The 27281-nt window shown below is 43.2% G+C and overlaps 1 protein-coding gene across 2 annotated transcripts in view; it reads left to right on the top strand.

Moving 5' to 3' along the window:
- CDH22 (cadherin 22) overlaps nt 1-27281 on the top strand; it is a 543365-nt gene that overhangs the window by 504734 nt on the left and 11350 nt on the right. For both annotated transcript variants that reach the window (XM_077251703.1, XM_077251704.1), the window contains exons 7-8: nt 20387-20640; nt 25663-25796. In XM_077251703.1, the coding sequence (XP_077107818.1) occupies nt 20387-20640; nt 25663-25796 (388 nt within the window). The remainder of the gene's footprint in view (nt 1-20386; nt 20641-25662; nt 25797-27281) is intronic.

Raw genomic sequence — 27281 nt, 5'->3', positions numbered from 1 at the left:
TTTCTCTCTGCACCTGTTTGAATCACTGTGTGATAATATAGACTTTACCACTTATAAAACTGTGTCCTGTAGTTGTCTTGTTCCATGCAAAGAGTCTCCTGAGTTATCCCCTATAATTATTACAGTTCTCCTCTGTACATTGTTTACATTCGGCCACCATTGGGGATGATAACTGATGATTGTTTGGGGTTCCAGATGTCGGACCCCCACCAATCTTATAGTGTTTACTTATGCTGAGGATAGGTCATCATCAATAGAAAAGTAGTGGACACCCCCTTTAAGATGTGGAATACAATTAGTTTGTTCTTTGAGATAGTAAATGAACTCCCTTAATGCAAGCAGATGAAATGGGCTCATGTGCCCTATAAGTAATTATATGTATATCTGTCATGTATACCCGATCAATACTACTTAGGAAAGTCTGCTTTGCAAGTAGAGTTGCTAATAGCTACAAACTAGAATGACACATCTTTATCATCTCCCAGCACAAATGTTTTATCCCTGCAGCTGATCAGGTTGCCTTCACTTTGGGACTTTCATTTAAAGGAAACTCCTAACTATTGATCCATGTGATTTATAGTCTTCTAGCAAGAAAGAGAGGAGGCAGAAATGTCAGGTCCCATGAGGCCCTTTTGTAACACATAGGGAAAAATAACCTTAGAGTTCTAGCAGAAGACTATCAAGTACCAAAGGGATCTCATTAGTGGAATCCATAGTCTGGTGGTCCACGCGATGCTCTACAAAAGAGGACAGTATAATAAAAATAGGTCATTTTAATAGTATATAACTAAATTAAAATACTGTAAAACTGGATCATTATGGTGATATGTGTATTAGTTAAAGGGAATCTGTCACCACAACCTACTAATATGGGCATACAGGTTATAGACATACCTGTATGCCTTATGGATAATAATAATTTTATTTATATAGCGCCAATATATTCCGCAGCACTTTACATTATAGAGGGAAGTTGTACAGACAATAAAGACATTACAGAGTAACATATAATTCAACAGATACCAAGAGGAATGAGGGCCCTGCTCACAAGCTTATAATCTATGAGGAAATAGGGGAGACACGAAAGGTAAATGGTAAAAAGTGCTTGTCCTGTAAGGTCCAGCCACCAATATAATAAATACGATATTCACAATACACTGCATAAACCGGTCACCAGCCAGTATGTGTACAAGTACAGACACAGTGGGCTGCTAAGTGCATGGAGGGTGTGTGAGCAGATGCTATGAGAAATCAGATATGGAAGAAAATGTTGGAAAGTCAAAATTAGAATAGGTACATAAATAAGGTGAGCCAACAGTCTAAAGAAGTGAGTTTTTAGGGCATACTTAAAACTGTGGGAATTGGAAATTAATTGTATTGCCCTTGGTAGTGCATTCCAGAGAAGTGGTGCAGCTCATGAGAAGTCTTGGAGACGGGAGTGGGAGGTTCAGGTTATTGAGAATGATAATGGAGAAATAGGTCCCGGAACTCACGTGTTGAATAATTGCTGTTTATTTCAATTCAGTGCATAGAAATCTAATTAGAGGTTTCAGCCCATCCTAGGCTTTCATCTAATTGGGATGGGCTGAAAAGTCTAATTGGATTTCTATGCACTGAATTAAAATAAACAGCAATTATTCAACACGTGAGTGCTGGGACCTGTTTCTCCGTTTGTATTCTCCTTCCACAGGCACCACAATTCAACACCGAGTGCCGTCCTATTGCTTTTTCATTCTATTGAGAATGTTAGCAGAACCAATAGGGTGATAGACAGAGATGGGGAGGAGATGTAGGGTGGTGCGCTTTGTGGGTGAGAGATATACGTTTTTATTGGACTCTGTATGCGATGGATAACAAGTGATATCCCAGTGATTTTATTAAGCTGGGGCATTGGAAATAATATTCTTACTGTGCATGAAGGGAGGAAGAAAGTTGGAAGTGCACGCCGGAGATCACTGGGAGTGGAAGTATCAGTGACTTGCCGGCGCCTGTGAAGAAGCTACGTTAAGGCAATGCCCATAGAATGGCGGAACACAATGCACAAGCGTGGGATTTCTGGCTGTGCACCTGACTTAACAAGGACACAATGACAATATGGGAGGAGAAAGAGAGAGTAATAATGCGAAGAGGCAGCGTTATCCGGGCAATGTCTGTCCCATAGCCTGGAAAAGGTCATTTACATAAAGCAATAAAAGATGATTTTTCCACAACAAGGCATCTGATATGAGGCATACAGGGAGGACTTTTTCGGCAGTCTATAGCCTGTATGCCCATATTAATGGGTTAGACAGATCTAATGTGTTGACAGATTTCCTTTAAAGGGATTGTGCACAGCAAATTATTAGAAGATAGTGGATATAAGATATGATAATTAGCTCTCTATAAGAAAAAGAGAAAGCTGTCTCACTACTGCCACCTATTGGAAGTAGTTAGGAAAACAAACAAACGTCTCATCTCCAGGGTCAGGCTCTTCTCCCTTATTTTATGGCCTCCTCACTTTGCTGTACTCAACATTGGTATACACAAGCTGTTCGGCATACCGGTTATCATTGTTCATGGCTTTTAAGGTTGACATACACACATGTGGCATCTCATTATTTAGTCAGTGTTGTGTTCAGTTGTTGTTTGTCTTGGAGTTTGCTGTTATGACCCCAATGGCGAGGGTCTCAGAGGAACGTGGAAGTCTGCAGAATACAAAAATCCAGCTCATAGGGCAGTGGTAGCTGGGTTGACCATATATCTACTCCTAACGCCAACACTAGAAGTAGCCGGGGATAATTCCTACGTTGATTCTAGATGACACGCTCCAGCCGGAGAATCTAGCTACCCCTAGTAGAGGAAAACAAAAGACCTTTCTTGCCTCCAGAGAAGGGGACCCCAAAGCTGGATAGAAGCCCCCCACAAATAATAACGGTGAGGTAAGAGGAAATGACAAACACAGAAATGAACCAGGTTTAGCACAGAGAGGCCCGCTTACTGATAGCAGAATAAAGAAAGGTAACTTATATGGTCAACAAAAACCCTATCAAAATCCACACTGGAAATTCAAGAACCCCCGAACCGTCTAACGGTCCGGGGGGAGAACACCAGCCCCCTAGAGCTTCCAGCAAAGGTCAGGATATATATTTGGAACAAGCTGGACAAAAATACAAAACCAAAACAAAATAGCAAAAAGCAAAAAGCGGACTTAGCTGATATAACTGGAACCAGGATCAGTAGACAAGAGCACAGCAGACTAGCTCTGATAACTACGTTGCCAGGCATTGAACTGAAGGTCCAGGGAGCTTAAATAGCAACACCCTTAACTAACGACCCAGGTGCGGATAAAAGGAATGACAGAAAAACCAGAGTCAAAAAACTAGTAACCACTAGAGGGAGCAAAAAGTAAATTCACAACAGTACCCCCCCCTTAGTGAGGGGTCACCGAACCCTCACCACGACCACCAGGGCGATCAGGATGAGCGGCATGAAAGGCACGAACTAAATCGGCCGCATGAACATCAGAGGCGACCACCCAGGAATTATCCTCCTGACCATAGCCCTTCCACTTGACCAGGTACTGAAGCCTCCGCCTGGAGAGGCGAGAATCCAAGATCTTCTCCACCACGTACTCCAACTCGCCCTCAACCAACACCGGAGCAGGAGGCTCAGCAGAAGGAACTATAGGCACAATGTACCGCCGCAACAAGGACCTATGAAATACATTGTGAATAGCAAACGACACAGGAAGATTCAGACGAAAAGATACAGGATTAAGGATTTCCAATATCTTGTAAGGCCCAATAAAACGAGGTTTAAATTTGGGAGAGGAGACCTTCATAGGAACAAAGCGGGAAGAAAGCCATACCAAATCCCCAACGCGTAGTCGGGGACCCACACCGCGGCGGCGGTTGGCAAAGCGCTGAGCCCTCTCCTGTGACAACTTCAAGTTGTCCACCACATGATTCCAGATCCGCTGCAACCTATCCACCACAGAATCCACCCCAGGACAGTCAGAAGGCTCCACATGACCCGAAGAAAAGCGAGGATGGAAACCAGAGTTGCAGAAAAAAGGCGAAACCAAGGTGGCGGAACTAGCCCGATTATTAAGGGCAAACTCAGCCAACGGCAAGAATGTCACCCAATCGTCCTGATCAGCAGAGACAAAACACCTCAAATAAGCCTCCAAAGTCTGATTGGTTCGCTCCGTCTGTCCATTAGTCTGAGGATGGAAAGCAGACGAAAACGACAAATCAATGCCCATCCTACTACAAAAGGATCGCCAGAATCTGGAAACGAACTGGGATCCTCTGTCTGACACAATATTCTCAGGGATGCCGTGCAAACGAACCACGTTCTGGAAAAACACAGGAACCAGATCGGAAGAGGAAGGCAGCTTAGGCAAAGGAACCAAATGGACCATCTTTGAGAAGCGATCACATATCACCCAGATAACGGACATGCCCTGGGATAGCGGAAGATCAGAAATGAAATCCATGGAGATATGTGTCCAAGGTCTCTTCGGGACAGGCAAGGGCAAGAGCAAACCGCTGGCACGAGAACAGCAAGGCTTAGCTCGAGCACAAGTCCCACAGGACTGCACAAATGACCGCACATCCCTTGACAAGGAAGGCCACCAAAAGGACCTGGCCACCAGATCTCTGGTGCCAAAAATTCCCGGGTGACCTGCCAACACCGAGGAATGAACCTCGGAAATGACTCTGCTGGTCCACTTATCCGGGACAAACAGTCTGTCAGGTGGACAAGACTCAGGCCTATCAGCCTGAAATCTCTGCAACACACGTCGCAGATCCGGAGAAATAGCTGACAAGATAACTCCATCTTTAAGAATACCAACAGGATCAGCGACTCCAGGAGCATCAGGCACAAAGCTCCTAGAAAGAGCATCGGCCTTCACATTCTTTGAACCTGGTAAATACGAGACAACAAAATCAAAGCGGGAGAAAAACAATGACCAGCGGGCCTGTCTCGGATTAAGGCGTTTAGCAGACTCGAGATACATCAGATTTTTGTGATCAGTCAAGACCACCACACGATGCTTAGCACCCTCGAGCCAATGACGCCACTCCTCAAATGCCCATTTCATGGCCAACAACTCCCGATTGCCCACATCATAATTTCGCTCGGCAGGCGAAAACTTCCTAGAGAAAAAGGCACAAGGTTTCATAACAGAGCAACCAGGGCCTCTCTGCGACAAAACGGCCCCTGCTCCAATCTCTGAAGCATCCACCTCAACCTGAAAGGGAAGTGAGACATCGGGCTGGCACAAAACAGGCGCCGAAGTAAACCGGCGTTTCAACTCCTGGAAAGCCTCCACGGCAGCAGGAGCCCAGTTAGCTACATCGGAGCCCTTCTTGGTCATATCCGTCAAAGGTTTCACAATGCTAGAAAAATTAGCGATAAAACGACGGTAGAAGTTAGCGAAGCCCAAGAACTTCTGAAGACTCTTAACTGACGAGGGCTGAGTCCAATCAAGAATAGCTCGGACCTTGACTGGGTCCATCTCCACAGCAGAAGGGGAAAAAATGAACCCCAAAAAGGGAACCTTCTGTACACCAAAGAGACACTTTGAGCCCTTGACAAACAAAGAATTTTCACGCAAAATTTTAAAGACCAACCTGACCTGCTCCACATGCGAATCCCAATTATCAGAAAAAACCAAAATATCATCCAGATAAACAATCAAAAATTTATCCAGATACTTCCGGAAAATGTCATGCATAAAGGACTGAAAAACTGAAGGCGCATTGGAGAGCCCAAAAGGCATCACCAAGTACTCAAAATGACCTTCGGGCGTATTGAATGCGGTTTTCCATTCATCACCTTGCTTAATGCGCACAAGGTTGTACGCACCACGAAGATCTATCTTGGTGAACCACTTGGCACCTTTAATCCGGGCAAACAAGTCAGACAACAGCGGTAAAGGATACTGAAATTTGACAGTGATCTTATTTAAAAGCCGATAATCAATACAAGGTCTCAAAGATCCGTCCTTTTTTGCCACAAAAAAGAATCCCGCACCAAGAGGGGAAGAAGACGGACGAATATGTCCTTTCTCTAGAGACTCCTTGATATATGAACGCATAGCGGTATGTTCAGGTACCGACAGATTAAACAGTCTTCCCTTAGGAAATTTACTGCCTGGGATCAAATCTATAGCACAGTCACAGTCCCTATGAGGAGGCAGTGCACTGGACTCAGACTCACTGAAGACATCCTGATAATCAGACAAATACTCCGGAACTTCCGAAGGCGTAGAAGAAGCAATAGACACAGGCAGGGAATCCCCATGAATACCACGACAGCCCCAACTTGAGACTGACATAGCCTTCCAGTCCAGGACTGGATTATGGGTCTGTAACCATGGCAGCCCTAAAACAACCAAATCATGCATTTTATGTAAAACCAGGAAACGTATCACCTCGCGGTGTTCAGGAGTCATGCACATGGTAACCTGTGTCCAATACTGCGGTTTATTTGCTGCCAATGGTGTAGCATCAATACCCCTAAGAGGAATAGGATTTTCTAATGGTTCAAGAGTAAAACCACAGTGCTTAGCAAATGACAGATCCATAAGACTCAGGGCAGCACCTGAATCTACAAACGCCATGACAGGAAAAGACGACAGTGAGCAAATCAAAGTTACAGACAGAATAAATTTAGGTTGCAAATTACCAACGGTGACAGGACTAACAACCTTAGCTATACGTTTAGAGCATGCTGAGATAATATGTGTAGAATCACCACAGTAGTAGCACAAGCCATTCCGGCGTCTATGAATTTTCCGCTCATTTCTAGTCAGGATTCTATCACATTGCATTAAATCAGGTGTCTGTTCAGACAACACCATGAGGGAATTTGCGATTTTTCTATCACATTGCACCGAATTAGGTGTCTGTTCAGACAACACCATGAGGGAATTTGCGGTTTTGCGCTCCCGCAACCGCCGGTCAATTTGAATAGCCAGTGCCATAGTATCATTCAGACCTGTGGGAATGGGAAAACCCACCATAACATTCTTAATGGCTTCAGAAAGGCCATTTCTAAAATTAGCGGCCAGTGCACACTCGTTCCAATGTGTCAGCACGGACCATTTCCGAAATTTTTGGCAGTACACTTCAGCCTCGTCCTGCCCCTGAGACATAGCCAGCAAGGCCTTTTCTGCCTGAATCTCAAGATTGGGTTCCTCATAAAGTAAACCGAGCGCCAGAAAAAACGCATTAATATCAGCCAATGCCGGATCTCCTGGCGCCAGCGAAAAAGCCCAATCCTGAGGGTCGCCCCGTAAGAACGAAATAACAATTTTTACTTGCTGAGCAGAGTCTCCAGATGAACAGGGTCTCAGGGACAAAAACAATTTACAATTATTCACAAAATTCCTAAACTTAAACCTGTCTCCGGAAAACAGTTCAGGAATCGGTATTTTAGGTTCTGACCTAGGATTACTGATAACATAGTCTTGTATGCCCTGCACACGAGTAGCCAGCTGGTCCACACTTGTAATCAAGGTCTGGACATTCATGTCTGCAGCAAGCATAGCCACTCTGAGGTAAAGGGGAAGAAGAAAAAAAAAAAAAAAACTCAGAATCTTCTTTCTTATAATCCCTCTTCTGCAATGCATTAAACATTTAATACTGGCCTGGCAAACTGTTATGACCCCAATGGCGAGGGTCTCAGAGGAACGTGGAAGTCTGCAGAATACAAAAATCCAGCTCATAGGGCAGTGGTAGCTGGGTTGACCATATATCTACTCCTAACGCCAACACTAGAAGTAGCCGGGGATAATTCCTACGTTGATTCTAGATGACACGCTCCAGCCGGAGAATCTAGCTACCCCTAGTAGAGGAAAACAAAAGACCTTTCTTGCCTCCAGAGAAGGGGACCCCAAAGCTGGATAGAAGCCCCCCACAAATAATAACGGTGAGGTAAGAGGAAATGACAAACACAGAAATGAACCAGGTTTAGCACAGAGAGGCCCGCTTACTGATAGCAGAATAAAGAAAGGTAACTTATATGGTCAACAAAAACCCTATCAAAATCCACACTGGAAATTCAAGAACCCCCGAACCGTCTAACGGTCCGGGGGGAGAACACCAGCCCCCTAGAGCTTCCAGCAAAGGTCAGGATATATATTTGGAACAAGCTGGACAAAAATACAAAACCAAAACAAAATAGCAAAAAGCAAAAAGCGGACTTAGCTGATATAACTGGAACCAGGATCAGTAGACAAGAGCACAGCAGACTAGCTCTGATAACTACGTTGCCAGGCATTGAACTGAAGGTCCAGGGAGCTTAAATAGCAACACCCTTAACTAACGACCCAGGTGCGGATAAAAGGAATGACAGAAAAACCAGAGTCAAAAAACTAGTAACCACTAGAGGGAGCAAAAAGTAAATTCACAACAGTTTGCCACCATTTACTTGCATCAGCTGCAAACATCTTTACAAATCCCTGTGGTTTCTGCAACATGCATCTACTGTTATTCAGAAATTCTGATTAAGCCTTCATCTGCTGTACCTATTGCTAACCATTATTTAGAGATTTTTCCCATTATACTGCAATCATACTTACAACCTCCTGTGGTTTACTCAGCCTGTATCTACATCCTGGTTCAGACCTTCCATTTAACCCTTCATCTGCTCTCATGTGTTTGCCTGCATTCCTTTTATTGTGTCCTGCCCCATTTGCTTGCTGCCGACCATAGCCTGTTGTCTAGGTCCTAGTTGTGCCATCACCTGGTCTGTGTTCAACCTGACCTGTAACTTAGCAGATCCATTTCATCAGGTGAATACTAATAATAGTATCAGCCAGACACAGGTCTCAGTGGTCAGCTGCCCAAGAACATTACCTCTAAGGCCGGCCTCACACTGGGCGTAAGACAATACGCCACGTATTATACGTCCGTACTATGGCCGTAATACGGAGAAATGTTCCCAAAATATTGATCCGTAGTCAGGGTGTGTCAGCGTATTTTGCGCATGGCATCCTCCGTATGTAATCCGTATGGCATCCGTACTGCGAGATTTTCGCGCAGGCTTGCAAAACCGACATCTAATGGATTTATGTGCTCAAATGTTCGGGAAAACATATATACAGTATATATATATGTCATTGAGACACATATATATATATATATATATTCTGTATTTAGATTTCATTCAGCGCGATATGTGTTAAAAGCCGGTAATTCAATTGCCGGCTTCTCATTTCTCCTGCACAAACCCGACAGGATATGAGACATGATTACATACAGTAAACCATCTCATATCCCCATTTTTTTTGCATATTCCACACTACTAATGTTAGTAGTGTGTATGTGCAAAATTTCAGCGCTGTAGCTGCTGAAATAAAGGGTTAAATTGCGGAAAAAATTGGCGTGGGCTCCCGCGCAATTTTCTCCGCCAGAATGGTAAAGCCAGTGACTGAGGGCAGATATTAATAGCCAGGAGAGGGTCCATGGTTATTGGCCCCCCCGTGGCTAAAAACATCTGCCCCCAGCCACCCCAGAAAAGGCACATCTGGAAGATGCGCCTATTCTGGCACTTGGCCACTCTCTTCCCACTCCCTGTAGCGGTGGGATATGGGGTAATGAAGGGTTAATGCCACCTTGCTATTGTCAGGTGACATTAAGCCAGATTAATAATGGAGAGGCGTCAATTATGACACCTATCCATTATTAATCCAATTGTTGGAAAGGGTTAAAAAACACACACACACATGATTTAAAAATAGTTTAATGAAATAAACACAGCGGTTGTTGTAATAATTTATTGCTCTCTCAATCCATCAGCAACAGCCTCGCTTGGAAAAATAATAAACGCACAAGATACATACCTTCTGGTGAACCGTCACGTCCCACGAGGTAATCCATCTGAAGGGGTTAACTAATATTACAGGCAGGAGCCCTGCTAATGCAGCTGTGCTCCGTGCCTGTAATCCCCCGGCGAATGAATGAAATGTAGGTCATTGACCTACATTTCCTTCAGTCGCGGTGATGCGCCCCCTGGTGGATGTCCTCATATGACCTGGAGCGTGGGAAAAAGTTCCCAGGCTGCAGTTCATGAGAACATCCACCAGAGGGCGCCTCACCGCGACTGAATGTAAGTACGGATCTAGCTTTCCTTTCAGCACCCGGGGATTACAGGTACGAGCGAGTGGTTTATCGCAGCTCGTGCCTGTAATATTAGTTAACCCCTTCAGATGGATTACTTCGTGGGACGAGACGGTTCACCAGAAGGTATGTATCTTGTGCGTTTATTATTTTTCCAAGCGAGGGTGTTCCTGATGGATTGAGAGAACAATAAATTATTACAACAACCGCTGTGTTTATTTCATTAAAATCCTTTTTAATCATGTGTGTGTGTGTGTTTTTTAACCCTTTCCAACAATTGGATTAATAATGGATAGGTGACATAATTGACGCCTCTCCATTATTAATCTGGCTTAATGTCACCTTCCAATAGCAAGGTGGCATTAACCCTTCATTACCCCATATCCCACCGCTACAGGGAGTGGGAAGAGAGTGGCCAAGTGCCAGAATAGGCGCATCTTCCAGATGTGCCTTTTCTGGGGTGGCTGGGGGCAGATGTTTTTAGCCACGGGGGGGCCAATAACCATGGACCCTCTCCTGGCTATTAATATCTGCCCTCAGTCACTGGCTTTACCACTCTGGCGGAGAAAATTGCGCGGGAGCCCACGCCAATTTTTTCCGCCATTTAACCCTTTATTTCAGCAGCTACAGCGCTGAAATTTTGCACATACACACTACTAACATTAGTAGTGTGGAATATGCAAAAAAAAAGGGGATATGAGATGGTTTACTGTATGTAAACCATGTCTCATATCCTGTCGGGTTTGTGCAGGAGAAATGAAAAGCCGGCAATTGAATTACCGACTTTTCACTAACACCGCTGCGTATTTCTCGCAAGTCACACTGCAGGTCCGTGTGGAATCCGTATTTTTCTCGCCCCCATAGACTTTCATTAGCGATTTTTTTGCGCAATACGCTGACAAACGCAGCATGCTGCGATTTTGTACGGCCGTAGAAAGCCATATAATACTGAACCGTAATATACGGCTAATAGGAGCAGCCCCATTGAGAATAATTGTGCCGTTTATTTTGCGAGTTTTACGGACGTAATTTCTGCGCTCTTACATCCGTAAAACTCGCTAGTGTGAGGCCGGCCTAATGATGAGCTAATATACTCGTTACTTGAGATTTCTCGAGCATGCTCGGGGGTCCTCCAAGTATTTTTTAGTGCTCGGAGTTTTAGTTTTTGGCGCCGCAGCTAAAATATTTTACATCTATTAGCCAGCATAAGTACATGTGGGGATTCCCTAGCAACCAGGCAACCCCCACATGTACTTATGCTGGCTAACAGATGTTAAATATTTTAGCTGCGGCGCCAAAAACTAAAACTCCGAGCACTGAAAAATACTCGGAGGATCCATGAGCATGCTCGAGAAATCTCGAGTAATGAGTATATTCACTCATCACTAATTACCTCCTGTCCAGCTGGAGACCACCAAATGACTAACTTTCTTTTTATTTTAAAAAACATTGCCCACCTTATGAAAAGTTTTGTAAATCAGATAAAGATTTGCTTATAAAAAAACTAGCAATTTGGCAATTTAACTCTTCTTAGAAATCCTCTCCATTATCAAGAATGGAGTATTTTTAGTCCTTTGTATGTTTTGCTCTTTGCCTTGGTTATTTGCCACCATGTAGTTCATCAAAAGTCACTAGTTTGCTAGGTAAAGGAGTGCACTGCTTAAAAGTTCTGTGCTATAGAGCTTGGAAGTAGGGTTGAGCGAAACGGGTCGTTCATTTTCATAAGTCGCCGACTTTTGGCAAAGTCGGCGTCTCATGAAACCCGACCCGATCCCTGTGTGGGGTCGGCCATGCGGTACGCGATCTTGGCGCCAAAGTCGCGTTTCGTATGACGCGATTAGCGCCATTTTTTCAGCCAATGAATGAGCGTGGGCAGAGTGATGACATAGGAGTTAGGGGAGTGAACGCCTATCGTCATGTTATCGCTTGTGCGCAGTAGCGATTTGGAATGTGCAAATCGAAATTTTCTGTTCTGGGACGGAGGGGAGAGAGAGAGAGAGAGAAATCCTCTACTTATCATCAGCTCTTCTTATTAGACACTTGTTTGGCAACCCCCACCTATCTGACATTGATTTTGTATCTGTTAGGCCCCAGGATTCTCACGCTGAACAGGGTAGATCCCAAGCCTTGTCTGCATCTGCAGTCTCCCATTCAGCTTTGGCCGTTGCGGGTACTGCTGAGCATAGACAACGGTCCCAGCATTTTGCTCAGGCTCTTGCTATTCATCTGGTTACTGCTGGCTCTTCAGCCAAGCCTATGGTAAACAGCGGTAGGCAGCGAAGAGCCAACATTCTGGAGACTAAATCCAGAAATCCCCCTACTGAGCATGCTCATGATGTGGCGACGTCTCATTGGTGGTTGGTCGTCTGCTGCTTTGGTGATGTGGCAGCTCCGGATTGGTCCACGAGTAAGGTCCTGTCCTACTGGACATGAGGTGGACATATAAAAGGGTCTCAGAGCCACATGCGGGTGCGCTAGTATTAACCATTTTACATGTATGTATGAGACATTGCAACAGTATGGTCTATGTCAGTATGTGCTCAGGGTCGGCGATAAGCCGTTAGAATTCCGGCACCTCCGGAGAGGAGTTTGAGAGAATTCAGAGCTGGCGTTTAGCCAATAGAATTCCAGCACCTCAGGAGAGGAATTGGCTGAGTGGTTTTGCTGGCTGTGTGACCACTGTTTGCTATTTACTCCTTGTGTGGGTTTCAATCCCTTGTGAGGCTAACAGGGATCGTATCTAACGTCTTTTCTATTCCATTACTGTGTGCGACTGACACAGCTCTATTGCAGAGCATCTATTCTGTTTCTGTGTACGAGTGACACAGCTTCGTGTGTAGTTCACTGAGTGACGTTTGACATGTGCTAGCTATCGTTCAATGTGTGTACCGTCATTGCTCACACCAGCTGCAGTTTAACATCTCTGCACGGTGGCCCCCGAATTGCAATCGCACTTCTCTATTAAATGTATTTAGTGCAATCCCCCAACCCTATCAGTATCTTAAAGGTAAAGACCCAGATTCATTAATATTTTGAGGCATCTTACAACTGTTGTGCGCGACCAACAGAAATGTTCACAAGTTACGGACTAGCATACATGTGTGGCTCCCTCCCACCCAAGCTGTCTGCCCACTATTCAAAAAGTTTGTGAAGTCAGCCAAGGTTGGCATAAAAATCTCTAAACTCAACATTTGCCTAGGAGGTACTCATTTAAGGACAATTTGTCTCTTACTTAAATGCATATTGTATATTTTTGGCTGATATATAACCACAGACCAAATCAAAGTTGATTGTGCAGGGAAGCGTCTGTGAAAGTAAAATAGTGCAACATTTTTAATAAAGCTCAATTACAAAAATGTTTTTTAGCTTTAAAAAAAAAAAAAAAAGGCATTTCAGAAAAAAAACTGGCCTGAAAAAATGGACAACTCTTTAGACTGGTAATTTATCTAATCATTTTTCTATATGCAGTCTGCATAACAGGACCAGATGCCAAATAGCGCAGAATATCATATTGGACATAAAGTATTTTTCTGATGAACAGATGCTCGGGAGAAAAAGTCCTACATAACATATATTTTACTTATAGGAGCCTCTTTTCCTTTATACTACTGTAATATTCAGCCCTGACGTGGTATTCCCCCATGTTTATTCTCTGAATAATTTCAGATAAATAGTAGAAGATGACTTAGATTATTATTTTTACTTGCTTCGTAGTTTTTGTGTATAACTGCCCATCCATCATACAAAAAAATACCATCAATGCCCAATGTCCCTCATTGACTTATATTGGCATTCGTAGGATTTCATCACGTTGTCCTTCATTATGACATAAAAAATAGTGCTGTGTGCAGCGTATTCTACTTGTCAAATTAGACAAGATTGCCGATGAAGTTTTTGAAGAAAGTTTAATAGAGCCTTAGCTGAACACGCTGCTGCCCATAGAGTATACAGTCATCAGTAGCCGGTCACACATGAATGGAAGTCAAGAACAAGCACTTAGTCACCAATAGTGGATAGCAAGGCAGGAAACCATGCATAATGAGATCCAGACAAAGGCTCAGCAACAAGTAGTCTTACAAAATATGAGGAGAAAGAGTAGTTAAGTCAAGCCACATTGAAATCAAGAGATCAATGGTCAATTACGTGAGGGCGCATACAAGGAGATAATAAAAAAAAGCCATATGCTATTTCTGAATCCACTAGGGTGCCAGAGAATGATGTAAAATTGCAGCTTCTTGACTGGTAACACTGCGCCTGCACTGCCTGCTATCCAGCCTACTGCATGCTCCAATGTGCTGAGCAGCACGTGTAAGATCATTTTATTTATTCTCTACGGCTGGTGAACCAAAAAGCATTATCACAGCTCATTACAGACAACAAATTCTTGAACAGCATTGTTGAATTGGACCTATGAAGTAATTGGCCAACCTGAGTTATGGTACCCCGTTCTATGCTGTACTGTTATAATTAATGAGCGGTTGCCGCTGGCTCTTCAAAAAGAATCATTTGCACCTTGCGTGAACATGTTATTATAATGAGGTTAGGGTAAACTCCCAACATTTTATTGCTGCAGATGGCTGTAAAACTGTTCAACCCTTTAGCAAGGGTACATGTACAGTGGAAGTGTGCCATCACCATAAGGAACTGGCTTAGGAGCCAGCCTCGCTCCATATAATGCGGGCGCCAGCTGTGTGATACAACTGGCACTCAAGAGAAAATGCTCTTATTAGAGCAAGGTCCCATCACAACAATTTAAAGGAGTTGTTCACTATTCAGACAACCCCTTCTCAATCAGCATGTTTGCCCCCCAGTAAAATTACAACACTTATACTCACCTTAAGATATAAGTCACCATAAAGCACATATGCATATTGCACCTTATTTGAATAGCTATATATTGCTATTGCTCGTATATATTAAGCACACAAGCACTTTACAATGCACGGCACGAATATATATGTCACACCAATGTATTTATTTCAGCACTATTTTCAGTCACAACGCGCACCTTGTCCCATGCTGTCTTTCTTCCAGCCCATGTTTGGCCGTTCGGCTCATGTGAGCGAGGTGCGTGGCTAGGCGCCAGCCCGCCCACGTGATCATGGGAGGACGTCCTCTATGGGTATTTGGTTGATATGACGGTGGAACGCGATGCGCGTGCGCACTTTCAGCGGGTATTGATAGGTGGCCGTGCGGTCTTCTGACCGGAACGGCTGAGTATTTAACCCGGACTGATCGGACACTTAAGCCACGCCCCCTGAGGAAGCGAGACTACAAATACGCGAAACGCGCGTTGGGGTCACTTGACACAGGCCGGAACGTGATTTTGGACTTCACCATGGGTAACTATTACCGTTATTATGATACAAACATGATGAAATGCGATCTTGCAATATAGGGTATGTGCAATGTTACTGCAAGTAGGAGGGAATGCAACTGCAACTAGAAATGTACCTATTTGAGCACAGACATCGCTATTTAGCATGAATCCTTGCAATGATCCCTTTAAATTCATTTATTTCTGTCCTGCATGTTCTTCCCTGGGTCATATGTAACACTTTGGGTAATTCACATGATTCTATTTGAGACCCATGTACTTACTTGTAATGGCTAAAATCTATGTTATTGAATAAAAATAATTGTTAAATTTGAATAATTTGATTGGTATATTTTTGACTCACTGTCCTCCTGATAAATTGATATGTAAATTAGTTATTATACCTACGTGGGTGCATAGTACTTGTTCTGGTGCCGTATAGAATTAACTGATTGACAATGGGTTGTCAGAGTAATGTACAACCCCTTTAGACTCTTAGATTCCCGTGTCAAGAGTTTAGGAATGTGGCGGCAGTTGCTTTTCATTGCCCATAGCCCACCTGCACAAAATGATCTTTGGGGGACGATGGGTTGCCATGGCAGCTGTAAGCCTGTTGAAGGCTTTCATTGCTGCCATCTTGGTACACCTGTAAAGCCACTTGTCACCGTGGGGACTAAAAAATACAGTGTAAACTAAGAAAAGTTTAAAAAATATAAAGTGTAAAAAAATATAAAGTCCTCAATATTGCTACAATACAGTAGAAGTCATGGAATTATGGAAATGACAGGATCGATAGATATGTTAATGATATGTGTGAAGGATGACAACAGAGACATAACGTAGAATCCCACCGCTGCCACCTCAATGTGATGAACCCACAACTCTCAACCCCGCATGACGTCACTATTACGTCAGGCAGATCACGTAATGCGGTCACCCAACTTTCATCAATGTGAAGTTCCACACCCCCTGGGGACATGTAAGGTCAGCTTGGAACAGTTTTACACAGACTCATCCTGTTCACATGGGCCCATAGAGGCACGAGGAGTGAGACGATGTGGCCCATGCATTCACTGACATGGCATCAGACTCACTCACAACCCTGACAGGATGATAGGCCCCTTTCACTAGCACAAGTGAAACAGAGCGCTGCCAATCTGGTAGGGCTTCCACCAGTTCCTCAATAGATAGAAGCCCAGTCCGTTAACGGGATTATATCGGGCCAGAAACCAGCACCATAGCATGAAAGCATGGAAAGTTAAACTGAGAAACGGACATGTAGATTCGTGGATCGAGATAAAAGAGCAGCCCTGGGTTAAATTATATATTTCATTTCTTTAAGGGCACACTAGACAATACATTATATACACAATGGTTATACAGTTAGGTCCATATATATTTGGACAGAGACAACATTTTTCTCATTTTGGTTATAGACATTACCACAATGAATTTTAAACAAAACAATTCAGATGCAGTTGAAGTTCAGACTTTCAGCTTTCATTTGAGGGTATCCACATTAAAATTGGATGAAGGGTTTAGGAGTTTCAGCTCCTTAACATGTGCCACCCTGTTTTTAAAGGGACCAAAAGTAATTGGACAGATTCAATAATTTTAAATAAAATGTTCATTTCTAGTACTTGGTTGAAAACCCTTTGTTGGCAATGACTGCCTGAAGTCTTGAACTCATGGACATCACCAGACGCTGTGTTTCCTCCTTTTTGATGCTCTGCCAGGCCTTCACTGCGGTGGTTTTCAGTTGCTGTTTGTTTGTGGGCCTTTCTGTCTGAAGTTTAGTCTTTAACAAGTGAAATGCATGCTCAATTGGGTTGAGATCAGGTGACTGACTTGGCCATTCAAGAGTATTCCACTTCTTTGCTTTAATAGACTCCTGGGTTGCTTTGGCTTCATGTTTTGGGTCATTGTCCATCTGTAGCATGAAACGACGACCAATCAGTTTTGCTGCATTTGGCTGGATCTGAGCACACAGTATGGCTCTGAATACCTCAGAATTCTTCTTCTGTCCTGTGTCACATCATCAATAAACACTAGTGACCCAGTGCCACTGGCAGCCATGCATGCCCAAGCCATCACGCTGCCTCCGCCGTGTTTTACAGATGATGTGGTATGCTTTGGATCATGAGCTGTACCACGCCTTCGCCATGCTTTTCTCTTTCCATCATTCTGGTAGAGGTTGATCTTAGTTTCATCTGTCCAAAGAATGTTCTTCCTGAACTGTGCTGGCTTTTTTAGATGTTTTTTAGCAAAGTCCAGTCTAGCCTTTTTATTCTTGACACTTATGAGTGGCTTGCACCGTGCAGTGAACCCTCTGTATTTACTTTCATGCAGTCTTCTCTTTATGATAGATTTGGATATTGATACGCCGACCTCCGGGAGAGTGTTGGTCACTTGGTTGGCTGTTGTGAAGGGGTTTCTCTTCACCATGGAGATTATTCTGCGATCACCCACCACTGTTGTCTTCCGTGGGCGCCCAGGTCTTTTTGCATTGATGAGATCACCAGTGCTTTCTTTCCTTCTCAGGATGTACCAAACTGTACATTTTGCCACTCCTAATATTGTAGCAATTTCTCAGATGGGTTTTTTCTCTGTTTTCACAGCTTAAGAATGGCTTGTTTCACCTTCATGGAGAGCACTTTTGACCGCATGTTTACTTCATAGGAAAACCTTCCAAATGCAAGCACCACACCTCAAATCAACTCCAGGCCTTTTATCTGCTTAGTTGAGAATGACATAATGAAGGGATTGCCCACACCTGTCCATGAAATAGCCTTGGAGTCAATTGTCCAATTACTTTTGGTCCCTTTAAAAAACGGGGTGGCACAGGTTAAGGAGCTGAAACTCCTAAACTCTTCATCCAATTTTAATATGGATACCCTCAAATGAAAGCTAAAAGTCTGAATTTCAACTGCATCTGAATTGTTTTATGTAAAATTAAATTGTGGTAATGTCTATAACCAAAATGAGAAAAATGTTGTCTCTGTCCAAATATATATGGACCTAACTGTACATACACAATGGTCAGAAATGCAATTACAGATAGTGGTAGGACAAAAGATATAAGCAGAATATCTGTCAATTACAGGTTTGATGTTCTACCATGTGTGTGTGCTGGGCCGCAGGGGGCATGGACTGCCAGCTGTCTTCTTGGTCCCTTCTCAGAACGTTACTCGATGCGGCCCCCACTTTCGAAGAAACCAGCAAGCATACAAAAGAAAGGGCCACATTGCCTTACACTAGCCTTTATCCCCTTTGGGTCACTCCCTTTCTGTCCTCTCGAATTAACCTAAATCCCTTCTCCTTGCCTCTGCAGCTAAAAACTCCAAAACCTAAGATGAGTCATAATTCCTTAATAGACGTTCCTAGGGAGGAGGTTTTGACGCCATCAGATCGAGCCCGGACCCTACTACGTGTTAAGACCAAAGATAGCTTTGGTATCTGGTTTCTACTATCTGTTCTATGAATCTCCATACCCCTGGGTGCTAGAATGTTTCAAGACCAAGGCAGGCTTTTGCCATGTTTTGGCAGTCTTAGAAATATACACAATATATGGCTAGGACGTATAGCATCTCCATAACTCCTTATAGAATTGTTTCTGGAAAATTCTAGAACCTGTCTGCAGCTTCAGCAGGACTATAAGGCATGCAGGCCTTTGTCTTGCTCTGAGCTGGTCAAAGTGTGAGATCTGTCACTCACAGCCTTTGAGGCTTGGCCACCCTGCTGAACTAGCTGCATACTGAAGAGGGTATAGGTGTTCTGTAACAGGTGCACACTGAAGTGGGTTTTATAAAATCAAGCCCCATAGTATACAAATCGTTGACGTGAAATTATATCTCTCATATTCTTCACAATATGTAAATGATAAAAAAATGGAAACTAAATTTTCAAAACATCTTAATTTATTCAGTATTGAGTATGAGCATCACGTGCAGAAATAAATTGGCTTTAGAGATTGGTATCTAATGAGTTAGCTCCTAAGCCTAGAATGTTACTAATATGCATATTTGGCCAAGCTCTGGTGGTTGGTCTTCTTAGCAGCAAGCTGTACACTATGTAAGATAAAAGTCTCTCACAACAGGAGAATTAAAGCAGATAGAAAAAGCAAGTCAATTGCAAACTTGCTTATTTTCATGTTGTCTAAAAAACTATATCAATTTCATAACACGAGAATACCCCTTTAAGCTAATGCCTTTTTTGAGAAACTGTAATGGCTGTGCTTGTCTTCCTCAATCTCAGTAAACCTATTACAGGTTAATCCAGCTGTGTCTTTGTAAATCATTGAATCATTCCAAAGATGGAATCCTTGCATGTGAAAAGGCCACGCAAAAGCTCTGCCCGGTTTAAAGCCCTGCCCACACATACATGTGCATTTATCACATATATAAATAGGAACCATAGAAAAGTGAAGCCTGTAACAAATGTCTTTTCGTAGAATCAGCTGGTATCCAAACAATAGCTTCAGTTATAATTATATTCCTCAAATCAGCGAGCCCACTTTAAATATCCATTAGCGCCACAGGTTTTCTTCCTTAGAAACCAACAATATTCGGTTGATTTGTGGAATATATTATGGTGATTTATGTGGTAAGCTGCATTGACATGTGCACAATTACAATTATTAGCTTTCTCAAATGTGGCCAACACAGCCTGTGAGCCTTCCGACTCCAGACTAAACATCATTTAAATTCCAGGGCTGGAGAAATGTCTTTTTATCTTAAAGTAATTACAAGGCAATCATTAATAAGAAATATTGAGCATATCCATTTATCAAGCATTTTAAATAAGGACGCAGACAGTAAGGTGATTGCGAGTAATTGATATTTGCATCTATTTACCGTTGTCATGTTGAAATGATGTATTATTTTTTTACATAATTATCACTGAGAAGCAGTGCCTTAGCAACACGCTATCAACAACTTTTCTTCACTATGTATTACAGCCGCTGAATTTTGAGACCCAGAAGGAGCACTCATTGGTTCTTGAAGCCCAAAATCGCTTTTTGGACCCTCGCTTCTCCGATCTGGGGACTTTCCGGGATCAAGCAATTGTAAAAGTGGCAGTGCTGGATGTAGATGAACCTCCTCAATTCCATCCATTGAGTGGGATAATTGAAGTGTCAGAGGATGCACATGTTGGCTCTGTGATTGGGATAATCACAGCTACTGATCCAGATAAAGCGAACAACTCCATCAGGTATCATGCTGAATAGTATTAAAGAATTGCTGCTCATGTGGAAGAATTCTTATTCTGCTCTTGTCTTGGATGCGCCCACCTCATGTTATATTGTCATACAGTTTGCCAATTTGCATACCAAATATTGCCTAATTTTAGGCATCAGAAATTAAGGTGCCTACAAGTTGCAAAGATTGAATAAATGCCTTCCATACAGTTTCCTAATATAATATAGTACAGTAAATAAATAAGTGATTACCACCATAACTTGCCCAAATAATACCTACCAATATGAAGCAAAGATACCCACAGTGTGTTATATAATGTAAGGGTTCGCTTACACGATATAACTCAGAGGAGTGCTGTCTGATGTTTTATCGGATAGCACCCGGACCAATGTTATACTATGGGGCAGTGCAGATCTGTGGGGTTTTTTTTAATGATGATTCTGTGAGCTGCTCTGCAAATTGAATCATTAGCCCCCATTCAAGTCTTTGAGTGCGCTGAAATCATCGGACTGTACTCAGACGTCATCCGAGTGCAGTCCGATTTATGCAGACACAGTGGAGAAGATGGAGAAATTATGTTCTCTGTCTTCTCCACACGTATGATACTACTCTCTCATCCGAGTGAATGGAATCACAGTAAACTGATGCTCGGCATAATCTCTGGGTTTGAGCAGAGTGTCAGCACCATAATCTGTTCATTGCTCTTAGAAGGGAGAATCATCGCTCGTGTGAGCGAGCCCTAAAAGCAATACTGCTATACAATTGATAAGAAGGTTGATGGTGGTAAAAAGCCTTGGGTGCTAGGTCATCTGGGGCGTTCCCTCAGCTTCTGTAAATGCACATGTTCACACCCTTAAAGGAGGTCTGTCAGTGCAATCTGATAATATGAACTAAACACAAAGATATACAGCCACTATAACATTGCACTTTTAGGGTATGTACCCACAATCAGGAACTTCTGCTTGTTGGACGCTGCGTACTTATGCAGCATCAAACCCGCAGTGGCCAGATGTTACAGCATAGTGGATGGGATTTCTAGAAAGCCCATGTCCACTATGTGTCCAGAGATGCCTGCAGATCACCCTCTGAGACTGACATGCGTCGCGTCTTTCCACATGCGGCGCATCTCCGCAAGAGAAATTACATCCATAATATGTATTGAATGTGATGAATCCGCACGGTTCAGTGAACACATGCAGTTTTACCTGCTTTCAATAGAAGGCACCGCTTTGGACATAGCGAACATCGGCTGCGTCCACAGCGCTGCTAGTTCCGGATCATGGGGGCCAGCCTGAGCATTCTAATTGTTGCCTGTGTTCTGCAGAAAATGAAGTTATATGGGTTCTCGACTCAGATAACGCCTTTTCAATCCATATCTTTGCCCCCAGTAAAATAAGATTTATATTGAACTCCATTATCAGTGCCATTTCAGCGGTGTCAGCAATGGCTCTCCTGGTGATTGTATAGCATTGTTAAATCATGCAACCCCTGTGACCAATCAGCAGCAGCTTCCCTCTCCTCGCCTTCGGACATATCACATACATCTGGAGGAAGTAAGAGCTTCTGCTCTCTCACTTACTCTAGATGTATGTGATACGTCTGACGGGAGAGCGAGGCGAGGAGATTGATTGGCTGTCGGGATCATGTGATGTAAATGTAAGGATGTGGTCCGGACCGCGGGTACCTGCATGCCAAGTCCGGAACTAAAAAGGTTGCATCCTCTGTTTCCGGTGGGTAAGTCTGAGAGAGGCGGACCTTCCCCTGCTGCAGGAGGGAAGGAGGAGAGAGACGGAGCTTCCTGCTGACAGGAGGGAGCAGGGAGTGCCTAAAAAGAGCACGCAGCCACAGGAGTATAAGAAGGAAAAGCGCAAGCTGCAGGAGGGGCTGGCGCCAAATGAGTGCAGTGCGCAGAGTGGTGAGCTCGGCTTCCCCCACCAGAGAATGCTGGGCCTGTGACAGGCCGTGCTGCTGCTGTCCAGGATAGGAGCTGTAGTGCTGGAGGGAATAGCCATGCCAGCAGAGCCATGCCAGCAGTGAAGAGCTGAACCAGCAGTGGAGAGCCGTTCCTGTAGAGTGGAGCTGTAAAGAACCGTGCGGAGCTAAGCCAGGTGCCATACCCGACGTGGTAGTGAGCACCACACACTCTCTGCCCTAGAGTGACCGCATACTTGACAGACCCCTGCATACAGGTCCACCGTTTGTGGACGACTGACTTTCAGCTCCCCACTACCGTTCATGCTAGGAGGTCACCCTAGTTGAAGGCAGAGACTGCACTGAGTGTGCGACGCAGAGAGAGAGAGATAGACGCCTAGGCCAGAGCCACTCTAACAAGGACTTGTGTACACCATGGAGCGAAGTCCCGTTCCGGCGGCTCCCCATACTAGACTCTGTACCGAGCTTGATACATTTTGAGCATGTGAAATTTTCCTACCTCCCAGAGGCTATGAGAAGGCGACCTGGGCTGCTGTTGTCGGTGCCACCGTTTGATTCCCCCCTGTCAGAGACTTTGTCGAGACGACCCGCGCCGCTGTTGCCGGTGCCACCATTGGAACCTTGAACTTCCTCACATAAGAAGTCTACAGTTCAATAAGTTTAATCTCTTTATTACTGTACTTCCATTCGCACCTGTCCTACCCTGCCATCCTCCCAGTTCTGCCTCATTCCTTACCTTCACCCTTCAACCCCCTGCTCCCTGTGAGGAGTATTGTTCTTTGTTGAATAAATACTTTAACTCATGGTCTGCCTCCTGTCCATGGCATAATCCCACGTTCCTGCAGATTATTACATAACAATGTTATGCAATCCCCTGGAGAACCAGTGCTGACACTGCTGGAACAGCACCGGCAACAGAGGTCAGTATGTTATTATTTTTTCAAAAAAAGAAGGGTTATTCCAGGCACCAAGTCACTTTTTTTCTGTGTGTTATTTCAACCCAAATCCTCAGAAATTGCCTTGTCGGATGTCTTCTGGGTGGTGCAGACATAAAGAATGTATTATATTGGAAAAAATAACAAGAAAAACAGCACTCACTCGACCCTTCTTTCAAGATGTGGTTTTAATCCATAAAATTGGTTACTTTGATATTTGCGAAGGTGCAGGTGTCAGGGGAGTTTTTTCATGAATAGTGAGACCTGCCGGACTACGGCCGTTTCATGCCTTGCTGGTGCTTCTGTGGGTCCACATCAATGGCTTGTGCAATGCTAAAGTATATTAAAGGGAATCTGTCAGGCATTACAGTCTTCCTCAACTGCAGCAGCATGAATCACACATGGATGCGCGATTGCAGCCATATATATTATTGATTTACAGGTCTCTCCATCGCACGTACTTAGGGAGAAAGTTGTCAAACACCTGCAGCAGCCCTTTGATATAGCTGGCCATTGGAGGATTCAAAGTGAAGAGAAACTCCAAACAAATGTGGCGCTAGTCACCTTCTTATTTCATAAATACATCCACTTTCAGTGAAAATTCCAAAAGATTAATTTAATTTCTCAAAGAAAAAATGTTAAAGTACAATACAACGCGTTTCAGCAACTATTTTTACTGCACGCCTTCATCAGGTAAAAAACAAAAAACAAACAGCATACAAAAACACTATAGTGTGTATTTTGTATGTGGTTTGTTTATTACCTATTGATTAAAGGTGAGCATAATCATAGCTAAAAGAATTGTTTATTGTTGATAAAAATGTATTACACTCAGAGGAAGCACCGCGCCTGTCTTTTTCCCTCTCTCCCTCAATCAGGGTTTTTCTAACGGCCATTGGAGGAACCAGACTAGTCTAGTCTCCTGCAATGGTCCCCAGCAAGAGAGTTTCAGAAAATAATATGCCTAGTTGCAGGCTGAGTTTTGGGCTGCATCGATTGTCTGACAGGTTCCTGTCTTAGAGAAAAATAAAGACCTCTCCAGAGAGGGTACATGTCACCCTCATGTTGAACATATGGGATTATTTATAACTAGGGAAGTGACAAATAGCTGACCTTTCACCCTCCATTGAAATAGGACTTCCTGTCATGAACAGGTAATTATAACATGGGATCTGCTCTGAGAGCCAGCCACCAAGTCTAGGTTTCATTTACTCAGAGGTGGAGAAGTACAATTCCCGAGGCAAGAGCTTCCTCTGTTCCAATGAATTATGACAAACACTCTGGAACCAGTGGCTAGTGATGAATTTTGGGGTTATTATCAATCCGATATTTATGGGAAATATACTTTCAAAGTCATTGTGAACTGATGAACATAACGCAATCACTCACATCACTGTAAGGCTGTCCTAACACCTTCAACTTAATATTGGTCAGATGGATGATGCTACCCATGCCATGTTTCATCTCTATAGAAAGGTTAGAATCGTGATAGGAAACATGACAACAATATCTCCCGCCTGAGACCTCCAGGGGAAAATATATTCTGGCTGGGGATCTTATAGTCTTCTAAAGACCTAGCAAATTTCACAACCAGCCCACCATATGATCCCTCCAAGGGGAGGTATGTAGGCTTAACCTTGATCTAATACAAATCAGAGTTAGGGTTTTTGTCCTTTATCAGTTCTGGAAGACACAGTACTCGGTGGTCAGTGGTTCTGTCTTTTGCTCAAAGGAGTTGTTCTAAGGAGGCCTTGTCAATCACTCGTCAGTCAATTGCGTAGTTGTCAGGACAATTGGAGGCAATGGGGTTGCATCCCCTGATAGTTCCCTTTAATCTTCTCCACTAAGATAACCTTTGACGACAAGTTATCAAAATGTTGCATTGTGAGTCATGATAAAATCTTTGCTACATCTGTATCTTTTGCTAGAAAAGCTGAGGGAAAATCAATATGACTTCCAATACAATATCTGTGGTGTTTGCACATAGACCCAAGTAAATCTGCCGGTTATGTAGTATTATAGTTATATGTAATGGAATGAGGGTTTGAATATTGCTGACGTAACTCACGGTAAGATTTCATGTATGCAACCCTTCCTTCTGCCTCCTTCTTATTCCATCTCTTACTTCTGATCTTCTCACTTCATATTTGTTTGGCACTGTCACCCAGATACACACTGGAAAAAACATCTGATGATGGGATTTTTGAAATTGATGAAGAGTCCGGTGAGATGAGGATAACCAAAGCCCTGGACCGTGAAACCTCTGGGTGGCACAATTTAACAGTGCAGGCCAAGGAAGCAGGTTAGTTCAAGTCAATATTTTTTTTTAAGCTCATATCACTTTTTTTTCATTTTTCCAATTTCTATCAGCAAATATATTTATTAGCTGCAGGCTCCTCACCTGTCATATCAATCACTCATCTGTTAGGGAAGTCATATTTTGAGTGCACGCCTATATTTTATCCATTGAAGTGGTGTTTATGAGTTTTATATTTGTGTGTGCTTACCCCTGAATCTGGCCACACTTTGACTGTTCAACCCTACCTCGCAAATAGAGAGCATTTCTTCACTTAGGTCAAAAACTCAGTTTGCACATCCCAATATTGAAATTTAAAATGCCTTTTTTCAGTATCTAGATTCACTCTCTAAGCTGAGTAACAGAAGCTATCATTACATCCTTTACAATATATTAAAGGGGATGTCCTGCCTTAGGGCACAAGTCTGCAGTCACTCTATGTAAAAGCTGACTTTTGAATCCTCAAATTAGGAACACTACGAGCTTTGGAGATTCTCCAGTGCCGGTAGCTGTGGGCCTGTGACCACAAGAATGCGATTTGCAAACATGCGGTCAGTTGCCAACTAAGATGGACAACTAGAATAGAATGCAAGTGTATTGAGTGAGGCCGGACATGTCTTTCCAGAATATGGCTGGAATTATGCAAATCACATACTTGCGGTCACATGACGCCGGCACCGGCACCTTAGGTTGCTCACAGCGCGCAGTGCATGCGATGTAAAAATTCACAAGTATGCATGCATAAATAGAGTGACTACAGACTTGTACCCCAAGGCACCACCTTTAGTATAAGAAAGGGGTTTTTTTTCAGTAAATCAAACCCCGGAGATAGTAGAAATTAAAAAATAAAACAATATGAGAGTTGGAAACAAACTTGGACATTTACATTATATGAAAGATGTAGATACATAAACTGCATTAAATGGCGTCAATTGCCTTTTTATGCTTTTACCTTTTTCACATGCTCTAGGCATGGCATTTATATCAGGCAGTTTACGTTTTTTCACATCTCCGTGTATGTTTATGACATTAGTTTTTTACATATATAGTCAGCTTAACCCTTTTCTGAAAAAGGACATACCGTTATATCCTATTCTACGTCGGACGCAGGTGTAGGAGCAGTTAAATGCTGCTGCCAACCACTGATTGAAGTATTTAAGTTCCGTCATTTTCTAGTGTCCTCCCCCCCAAACCCTGAGTACACATTGCAATTACGGGGAGGTTATGAGTTACCGTGACTGCAAGCCCGTGCCACCACCAACTTCCATGAAACCCAGCTAGAGGCTGCACTGTGCTTCAAAGAAGAACATCATTACTTCGATCTACTGCAATACTGTGGCAATATTGTTCATAGACCATGCAATTAAATGATGACAGGTTTTGGTCCCATAATGAGGACTAAATGAATGAGGCAAAAATTAAACAATAATTATTTTTAAAAATATATGTAAAAGTTTGAATCACCTCCTTTTCTCAGTTAAAAAAAAGCAA

The sequence above is a fragment of the Ranitomeya variabilis genome, chromosome 4 (genome assembly GCF_051348905.1).
Source record: "Ranitomeya variabilis isolate aRanVar5 chromosome 4, aRanVar5.hap1, whole genome shotgun sequence".
Lineage (NCBI taxonomy): Eukaryota > Metazoa > Chordata > Amphibia > Anura > Dendrobatidae > Ranitomeya > Ranitomeya variabilis.
The sequence above is the reverse complement of the archived record's forward strand: the minus strand, read 5'-3'. Positions and strand labels throughout refer to the sequence as shown.